This window comes from Protobothrops mucrosquamatus, unplaced genomic scaffold, assembly GCF_001527695.2.
Source record: "Protobothrops mucrosquamatus isolate PMUCROS unplaced genomic scaffold, P.Mucros_1.0 scaffold3630, whole genome shotgun sequence".
In the NCBI taxonomy this organism is placed as follows: Eukaryota; Metazoa; Chordata; class Lepidosauria; order Squamata; family Viperidae; genus Protobothrops; species Protobothrops mucrosquamatus.
The window spans coordinates 79801-90121 of NW_015389592.1; the positions used below are offsets into that span (position 1 = coordinate 79801).

General features: G+C 45.3%; 1 protein-coding gene across 1 annotated transcript in view; it reads left to right on the plus strand.

The window, feature by feature from the left end:
• PAIP2B (poly(A) binding protein interacting protein 2B) overlaps positions 1-10009 on the plus strand; it is a gene marked incomplete at its 3' end in the record, with an annotated part of 34091 nt that extends 24082 nt beyond the window's left edge. Inside the window, 2 exon segments of the mRNA XM_015827345.1 lie at positions 3122-3285; positions 9824-10009. Coding sequence (XP_015682831.1) covers positions 3133-3285; positions 9824-10009 — 339 coding nt within the window.
• Between the last annotated feature and the right edge of the window lie 312 nt (positions 10010-10321).

A 10321-nucleotide genomic window follows, 5' to 3' on the forward strand; every position in this document is an offset into this window, starting at 1 on the left:
TCTCTCTCTCTCTCTCTCTCTCTCTCTCTCTCTCTCTCTCTCTCTCTCTCTCTCTCTCTCTCTCTCTCTCTCTCTCTCTCTCTCTCTCTCTCTCTCTCTCTCTCTCTCTCTCTCTCTCTCTCTCTCTCTCTCTCTCTCTCTCTCTCTCTCTCTCTCTCTCTCTCTCTCTCTCTCTCTCTCTCTCTCTCTCTCCCCCTCCCTCTCATCGTCCCCTGCCTCGCCTCCTGTCAGAAACGCGGGGACTAGAAAGGGGGAGATGATTAATTTAATAGTTTAAAAATGTAAACCCGTCAATAAAATCTAGGTTTACGTAGTTCTAGCCCGGTACCGGTCCACATTAACAGCACAGATGTTTCCAACCAGCCAGTCATTCTCTGTGCACGTCTGTCCACTCCTCTTAAAGTCTATATCAGGGGTCTTCAAACTTGGCCCTTTGAGGACTTGTGGACTTCAACTCCCAGAATTCCTGAGCCAGTGGTGCTGGCTGAGGGATTCTGGGAGCTGGAGTCCACCGAACTTAAAGGGGCCAAGGTTGAAAAGCAGGACCGCTGCTCTCCCTGCCTCCAGCTGCTCCTGGGATGGACCTTCCCTGGCCTGGTTTTTTTTTTCCCTCCCCTTTTTCTTCCTGCGTCTTCGTAGTCGAAAGCAGCAGAAGAAGAAACGGAAAAATCATACGTGGGGCTCTGCTTTCTGGGAAGCCCAGCCCTCCACTGTGCTGTTGCGGGAATACAACACAATGCCCAGCCTGGATTTAAGCGTTGCTTCTTCCCTTAAAGGCCCGTATTAACGTGGAATATTGGGCTACCCAAACACTCTCCCCCCCCCTTCTCTCTCTCTCTGTCTCTCTCTCTTTCTATCTATCTCTATCTATCTATCTATCTATCTCTATCTCTCTCTCTGTCTCTCTATCTATCTATCTATCTATCTATCTATCTATCTATCTCTATCTCTTTCTCCCTGTCTCTCTCTCTCTCTCCCTCTGTCTCTCTCTCTCCTCTCTCTCTCTTTCTCCCTGTCTCTCTCTCTCTCTCTCTGTCTCTCTCTCTTTCTATTTCTCTCTCTCTCTCTCTATCTATCTATCTATCTATCTATCTATCTATCTATCTATCTATCTATCTGTCTATCTCTATCTCTTTCTCCCTCTGTCTCTCTATGTCTCTCTCTCTATTTCTATATCTCTCTCTCTCTGTCTCTCTCTCTTTATATCTCTCCCTCCCTCCCTCCCTCCCCTTTGACGGTGTGTCCTTTGTGTGTCGTTTCCTCCCCCCCCCCCAATCATTTTACATTGTGATTTTGCCCAGTGTGGGTTTGATGGGGCTTGTTTGCCTTGCTGGCTTCGTAGAGTGGCAAGGCTGCTTATCCGGTCGAGGAAGGCAAAGCTACATCCGGGTGGTCCTCGGCTTTACGGCCACAATGGAGGCCAACATTTCTGTGGTTCAGAGAGACATTTGTTAAAGTGAGTTTTGCCCCGTTTTACGACCTTTCTCGCTACCGTTGTTAAGGGAATCACTGCAGTACTTAAGTTAGTGACACAGTCGTCAAGTGAATCTGGGTTCCCCCCCCCCCCCGGTTGCAAAAGGGGATCACGTGACCCCCGGGGACGCTGGGACCGTCGTAAACGTGAACCAGTTGCGGAGCATCTTTGATCAGGTGACCAGGGGGATGCTGCAATGGACATAAGTGTGAAAAACAGCTAATAAGTCCCTTTTTTCCAGTGCTGTAACTTTGGTCAGTAAACAAATTGTTATAAGTCAAGGAGTACATGTACAGGTATATAAAAATGGTATATAGATATACAGATATCTAGATTTATTATATATACAGGTATCTAGATTTATTATATAGATATACAGGTATCTAGATATATAGATATACAGGTATCTAGAAATAGTATATGGATATACAGTATAGATTTATTATATAGATATACAGGTATATAGATACAGTATATAGATATACAGGTATATGGATATATAGATATACAGGTATATAGATATAGTATATAGATATACAGGTATCTAGAAATAGTATATAGATATAAAGGTATATGGGTATATAGATTTATTATATAGATATACAGGTATATAGATATAGTATATAGATATACAGGTATATGGATATATAGATATACAGGTATATAATAGTATATAGATATACAGGTATCTAGAAATAGTATATAGATATACAGGTATATGGGTATATAGATTTATTATATAGATATACAGGTATCTAGAAATAGTATATAGATATACAGGTATATGGGTATATAGATTTATTATATAGATATACAGGTATATAGATATAGTATATAGATATACAGGTATATGGATATATAGATATACAGGTATATAATAGTATATAGATATACAGGTATATAGAAATAGTATATAGATATACAGGTATATAGACTTATTATATAGATATACAGGTATACAGATATACAGGTATATAGATATATAGATATACAGGTATATAGAAATAGTATATGAATATACAGTATAGATTTATTATATAGATATACGGGTATATAGATATACACCTACATAGATATAGTATATACATATATTATACAGATATATGGATATATAGATATACAGGTATATAGATCTACAGATAATCCTTGAATGTTCAAAGTTGCAACCGCACCAGAAAAGGTGACGTACAGTCGATGCTCGCACTTACGACCGTCTCAGCACCCCCACGGAGGCCACGGGATCAAAATTCAGCTGCTCGGCCGTTGGCCAGTATTTATCATGGTTGCTCCATCACGGGATCGCCGGATCGCCATTCAGGAACTACCGCACCGGCTTCTGACCCGTCAAGTCAATGGAGGAAGCCACGTTCACTTAACAACCGGGCCATGAACAATTGCAAGCGATTCGCTTAATGGCCACGTCCCCCCCCCAAAAAGGAAAGGTCGTAAAATTGGGCGCGATTCGCTTAACAACCGCCTTGCTTAGCGACGGGGAGTCCTGGCTTCAATTCTGGCCGTAAGGCGAGGACCCCCTTGCGGTCCTTAAAGGCGAGGCTTGGGAAGCGTCTCCCTGCCTAAATTCGCAGGGCGCCCGCTTGCTTCTGTCGCGTTAACCTCTCCCCTCCCCTCTGTCTTCTCCCCCCCCAGACTCTCCAAGGATGAATGGTTCCAATGTGGCCAACACAACCCCCCCGGCGGTCCCCCCGGCGAAATCCAAGGAGGAGCAAGTCGTGAACGGCCACGATGAGAAGGAGAGCAACCCCTTCGCGGAGTACATGTGGATGGAGAACGAGGAGGACTTCAACCGGCAGGTGAGAGAGAGGCCTCCGGGGGGGGCCCAGTCTGAGCCTCCCCCCTCACTTTGGACAGAGACCCCGGCGGAGGGGAGGGTGCCCCGGACAAGCCCGGGGCGGGGTACACTGCGTCCTTCGGCAGCAGAAGGAACCCTTGTTCCCGGGCGCGGTCTGTGGCCCGGAGTACAGTCTCCAAGGGCGGGCCTCTGTGCCTCCTCCTGGCTCCCCACTGTCCTCCGGGCTTCGTGGCTAGGGAGAAGGGCGCTGCCAGCCTGGATGCCCTTCCATGGGCGCGGAGCCCAGCAACGCATGCCAGCTCGGAGTCTGCGTAGTGAGAATGCCAGCCAGGAAGCCGAGACTTGCAATCTGATCATGGCTGGGACTTTCTTCAGCCGTCTTGCACTAATTTTCTTCTCCCCCCCCTCCGCCTGTGCTCGATTTCCCTGCCTTAGGGGGCTGAGCAGAGGCAGAATAACAGAGCTGGAAGGGACCTTGGAGGTCTTCTAGTCCAGCCCTCTGCTCAGGCAGGAGACCCTATACCAGGGGTAGGCAACCTTGGCTCTTTTATGACTCGTGGACTTCAACTCCCACAATTCCTCAGCCAGCATGGGGGAACTATGGCCCCCTCATGACTGGTGGACTTCAACTCCCAGAATTCCTGAGCCAGCATGGCTCAGTATGGAAACCTCTCCCTTTCCCCTCAGCATGGCTGGCTCAGGAATTCTGGGAGTTGAAGTCCACCAGTCATAAAAGGGCCAAGGTTGCCTACCCCTGTCCTATACCATTTCAGACAAGTGGCTGTCCCATCTCTTCTTAAAAACCTCCAGGGATGGAGGACCCACAACTTCTGGAGGCAGGCTGATCCACTGATTAAATTAATTGTTCTCACTATCAGGAAATTCCTCCTTAGTTCCAGGTTGCTTCTCTCCTTGATGAGTTTCCATCCGTGGCTTCTTCTCCTGCCTTCTGGTGCTTTGGAGAATAGCTTGACCCCCCTCCTCTTCTTTGTGGCAGCCCCTGAGATACTGGAAGGCTGCTATCATGTCACCCCTAGATATGATATCACGTTTTTCAGATCCCTTGTAGACAATTCAAGGGTCACTTTAGACTTCTGATAACAGCTAGAACGGTGTCCAAATTTAGCAACTTGAGGACTTGTGGACTTCAACTTCCAGAATTCCTCAGCCAGAGTCCCCAAATGTGGCTACTTTAAGATTTGTGGACTTCAACTCCCAGAATTCCTCAGCCAGTGTCCCCAGTCGTGGCGACTTTAAGACTTGTGGTTAGAACAATTAACCAGTGGAACAACCTGCCTCCAGAAGCGGTGAATGCGCCAACACTGGAAGTTTTTAAGAAGAGACTGGACAGCCCTTTGTCCAAAATGGTATAGGGTTTCCTGCCTGTGCAGGGGGTTGGACTAGATGACCTCCAAGGTCCCTTCCAACTTTATCATTATTATTATTATAAACATGGCAAGTTTAAGACGTGTGGACTTCAACTCCCAGAATTCCTCAGCCAGGGTCCCCAACCCGGCTGGCTGGGGAATTCTGTGCGTTGAAATCCGCAAGCCTTCAATTTGCCAAGTTGAGGGACCCCTGAATTTGGGAGGGAGGACGGGGGTCCCGGAGAAGAGGCAGCGGCCTTATCCCCGGGGATTAAGAGCGTGCAACGGAATTGCTTGGACCAGCCGCGTGTCGTGCCCTTCCCGCAGGTTATAAATATCCAAGTTTGAAAAACGGGACGGTGCCCCGGAGTTCTCAAAGTGGAAAAACGCTTTGCGAAATCTGTCTGTCCCTCTGCCAGGGCAGATTGCAAGGGGAGGTTTAGGGCGGCTTCTTTTCAAGAGCGGGGAAAACTGCGGGAGGCTCCAGCCTGCTAATGACAGGAAGCAGCCACTCCAAAGGGCCGTGGGACTGCAGCTTTGGGAAGCTTTAATTGCAGGCAGCCGGGGCCTTGAACCCTGCCTGGAAGGGGGAAAAGACGGGTCTCGTCAAACCAGCCGGCTGTGCTTGGCCTCTTCACAAGCCGCAGACGTGGGCTGAAGGCAAATGGGGCAGCCTTTGAGTCCCCTTCAGGACCAGCTCTGAGCTGAATTGCGGCTGCAACACTTAAGACTCCGAGTCTGTGGAGATCCTCCACCATCCAGGGCCTGGCTGTCCCAAACGCAGCTTTTCCAAAAGGATATAGAAGAATGGAATGGAATGGAATAGAATAGGAATAGAAAATATGGAATAGAATAGAATAGAATAGAATAGAATAGAGTAGAATAGAATAAGAAATAGGAATGGAAGAATAGAATAGAATAGAATAGAATAGAATAGAATAGAATAGAATAGAATAAAATAGAATAGAATAGAATAGAATAGAATAGAATAGAATAGAATAAATATTGGACTATAGAATAGAATGGAATGGAATGGAATGGAATAATAAGAATAGAATAGAATGGAAGAGAAGAGAAGAGAAGAGAAATAAGAATGGAATAGAATAGAATAGGAATAGAATAGAAAAGACAAATAGAATAGTGTAAGAAATAGGAATGGAAGAATAGAATAGAATATGGAATAGAATATGGAATGGAATGGAATAGAATAGAATAGAATAGAATAGAATAGAATATGGAATAGAATATGGAATGGAATAGAATAGAATAGAATAGAATAGAATATGGAATAGAATAGAATAAATATTGGTCTATAGAATAGAATGGAATGGAATGGAATAATAAGAATAGAATAGAATGGAAGAGAAGAGAAGAGAAATAAGAATGGAAGAGAATAGAATAGGAATAGAATAGAAAAGACAAATAGAATAGTGTAAGAAATAGGAATGGAAGAATAGAATAGAATATGGAATAGAATATGGAATGGAATGGAATGGAATGGAATAGAATAGAATAGAATAGAATAGAATATGGAATAGAATATGGAATGGAATAGAATAGAATAGAATAGAATATGGAATAGAATAGAATAAATATTGGTCTATAGAATAGAATGGAATGGAATGGAATAATAAGAATAGAATAGAATGGAAGAGAAGAGAAGAGAAATAAGAATGGAAGAGAATAGAATAGGAATAGAAAAGACAAATAGAATAGTGTAAGAAATAGGAATGGAAGAATAGAATAGAATATGGAATAGAATAGAATAGAATAGAATAGAATAGAATAGAATAGAATAGAATAGAATAGAATAGAGCTGGAAGGGACCTTGGAGGTCTTCTAGTCCAACCCCCTGCTCAAGCAGGAGAACCTATACCATTTCAGACAAGTGACTGTCCAGCCTCTTCTTAAAAACCTCCAGTGATGGAGCACCCACAATTTCTGAAGACAACTTCTGTTCTACTGGTTAATTGTCCTCACTGTTAGGAATTTTCTCCTTAATTCCAGATTGCTTCTCTCTTTGATCGGTTTCCAACCATTGTTTCTTCTTGTTTGTTTGTTTTTCCCTTCTCAGCAAAGAAGTATTAGAGTGAGATTCACACCCTAACACAGAAGGTTCTCAAAGCGAATATAAAGCTAAAACCAGAAAACCTGTCTTCTGGGTTTAATGGAAAAAGAGTTTTTTTGTGGGGGGAAATTGGAACATTGAGGCAGCGAGATTACTTTATGCGCAAAAATGGACGAAGGGCTGGCAAAGTTGATGGAGTTAGCAGAGATGGCTAAATTGCTTTGTTAAAGAAAAAAAAAACAGAATTACTTTTGTTTCTACTTGGAAGCTGCTTTTGGGCTTTGTGCTCAAGGTGGGGAAAAAATTTAAACTTAGATTATGGGTTTTACCAATTAGATAGGTTTGCTGTTATAGAAATGTCTAGTTTATATTATGATGTAAAAGTAAAAAATCGAGGTTTGATGCTATTACCTTATTCTACTGCATCAAAGGGAATCGGGTGTCGATGCCTTTTTTTCCTTTCTCCCTTCTTTTCTACACTTCTCCTTTCCCCTTTCCCTCCCTTATTATTCCTACTATTTGCTTTTGCACTTTTCTATTTTATAAACTAATTAAAAAATTCTAAAACAAAACAAACAAAAAAGAAAACTTTTGGCTTTTCACGCAGAACGCTCCTTCAGTTCTCACTGATGTGTGAGAACCTGAAGAAGCTTAATAATAATAATAAAGCTGGAAGGGACCTTGGAGGTCATCTAGTCCAACCCCCTGTTCAGGCAGGAAACCCTATACAGATGCAAAGACAGATGCAAAAAACCCGAGTTAAATAGTTCTGCTTTCTCCCTGCTGCTTGTCACCTTCTTCCAATGGACCAATCATTTCCTTCACTTTTTTCTTGTTTTTTTACATGTTGAGAGAAGCTTTTTTTTGTTATTTTTGACTTTGGTCGCAAGCCTTAGTTCATTTTGAGCCTTAGCTTTCCTCCATTTTTGCAGGCTCGGGCTATTTGCTGATATTCTGCCTTAGTTATATTCTTGGATGAGAAGCAAAACGTTTTCAAGGGGAAAAAAAACTAAGAAAGTCTAATTGCCTCTTTTGGGGGGGGGAAGGAAGCCCCTTTGGGTTAATACTCAGAGGATCCTCTTTGTAAAGCAGGCCAAGATTCTGCCTCTGAGCAGGGCAGCTGCAGCCTCTGGACGCAGGTCTCCAGCGACCCTATCAAGCAGGATTTGAACGCGCTTCATTCTTCCCTGGGCATCTGACCTTTGGAGCTCTTTTTGCTGTTACTAGTTTGGGAAGGAGCAGGGATTTCCCAGAATTGGGATCCAGGATTTCCCGGCAGGGCTGAGCTAGCCTACTTCTGGAGAACTGGATGGCTGAGTTTACACAATGCCTTCGGCTGGGTTGCGATGGGCTTGGCTACCGTGTGATTCAGACGACGGTGGGAACCAGCCTTCACCCTGAGCCAGAATGGGTTTGCTTGGGCGTGCTGGTGCGCCTCCGGAGCAGAGCAGCCGGGCTGCTTAAATCCGGTTTTAGGATTTGGTGTGCTGGTGGCTTTAGACAGAGAGACGGTGTTGAGCTGGAGATAATAATAGTAATAATAGTAATACAGCAGAATAGACGAGAAAGGACTGGAGAAGATCACAAAATACAAAGGCCTACAAATAGAAATAGAAAGACTGTGGCAAAAGCAAGCAAAGGTAGTACCAATAGTCATAGGCGCCTGGGGTGCAATCCCAAAACAACTGGAGCATCACTTGAACACCATCATCGGCATTGACAAATTTGCCATTAGTCAATTGCAAAAGGCAGCCTTACTAGGAAAAGCTTCCATCCTGCAACGAGATCTGTAATACCATCAAACATCCACATCTGCCTATCCCAGGTCCTGGGAAAGGACTCGATAGGTAGACAAAATGCCAGTCTGAACATCTGGCTGACTATGCGATGATTATTATTAATAATAATAATAATAATAATAGTAGTAGTAGTAGTAGTAGTAGTAATGTTGGAAGGGACCTTGGAGGTCATCTAGTCCAACCCCCTGCTCAAGCAGGAAACCCTATACCATTTCGGACAAATGGCTGTCCAGTCTCTTCTTTAAAACTTCCAGTGTTGGAGCATTCGCAGCTTCTGGAGGCAGGTGGTTCCACTGGTTAATTGTTCTAACTGTCAGGAAGTTTCTCCTTAGTTCTAGGTTGCTTCTCTCCTTGATTGGTTTCCATCTTCTTCTCCTACCCTCAGGTCCTTTGGAGAATAGCTTGACTCCCTCTTCTTTGGGGCAGCCCCTGGGATACTGGAAGACCGCTATACTGTCCCCCCTCGTCCTTCTCTTCATTAAACTAGACATACCGAATTCCAGCAGCCGTTCCTTATATGTTTTAGCCTCCAGTCCCCTGATCATCTTTGTTGCTCTTCTCTGCACTCTTTCTAGAGTCTCAACACCTTTTTTATATCGTGGTGACCAAAACTGGATGCAGGATTCCAAGTGTGGCCTTACCAAGGCCTTGTAAAGCGGTATTAAAACTTCACGTGATCTTAATTCTAGGGGACTGGCAGAGGATGGCTTCCCTGCTTCACAGCCACGTTACTTGAAGTCCACAAGTCATCAAAGGGCCAAGTTGGAAGACCCCTGATGTAGACTTTAAGAGGAGTGGACTTCAACTCCCAGAATTCCTCAGCCAGCATGCTTGGCTGAGGAATTCTGGGAGTTGAAGTCCACAAGTCATCAAAGGGCCAAGTTTGAAAACCCCTGTCTTAAAGCATCCTGGCTGAGGAATTCTGGGAGTTGTAGTACACAAGTCATCAAAGGGCCGAGTTGGAAGACCCCTGAGATAGACTTTAAGAGGAGTGGACTTCAGCTCCCAGAATTCCTCAGCCAGCGTGCCTATCTGAGGAATTCTGGGAGTTGAAGTCCACGAGTCATCAAAGGGCCAAGTTGGAAGACCCCTCCTGGGATAGAGTCTCTTCTTTGGACAAAAGGATCCATTTAACCGCCTCTGCTTCCCTTTGCGGCAGGGAACCATGGATACTTTTACTGAGATGCCCATCTTGAAGCCGGTGGCCGGAGGAGCCTGGCCCGGCCTGCCCGGCCCCCCCGACCTTGCCTCTGAGGAACCTCTTTTCCGACTCTCGGCTTCTCTTTTCCCCCCCCAACCCCCCAGGTGGAGGAGGAGCTTCAGGAGCAGGAGTTCCTGGACCGTTGCTTCCAGGAGATGCTGGACGAAGAAGACCAGGAGTGGTTCATTCCATCCCGCGACTTGCCTCAGGGCCTGGGGCAGCTCCAGCAGCAGCTGAACGGGCTCTCGGTCAGCGAGAACCCCCACGGCCACATGGCGGAGGACATTCTGGTAAGGGGGGGCCCCACACCCCAGGCAGCCAGTTGGTCAGTGGCGCTTCAGCGTTTGAAAAAAGAAAAAAATCCTTCAGCGTTATCTCCTGGCTGGGGTTGAAACGGCTGCCTGCAGTTTGGCAGTTCGGTCCTGACCGGCTCCCTTCCGGTGGACTCAGCCTTCCGTCCTTCCCAGGTCAGGAAAATGAGGACCCAGGATGTTGGGGAGAGTGTACTGACTCTGTAAAGCGCCCAGGGAGGGCTGTGAAGCACTGCGAAGCGGTATATAAGTGCTATTGGAGGGAGGGGGGAAAAGAAGGAGAAGGAAGGA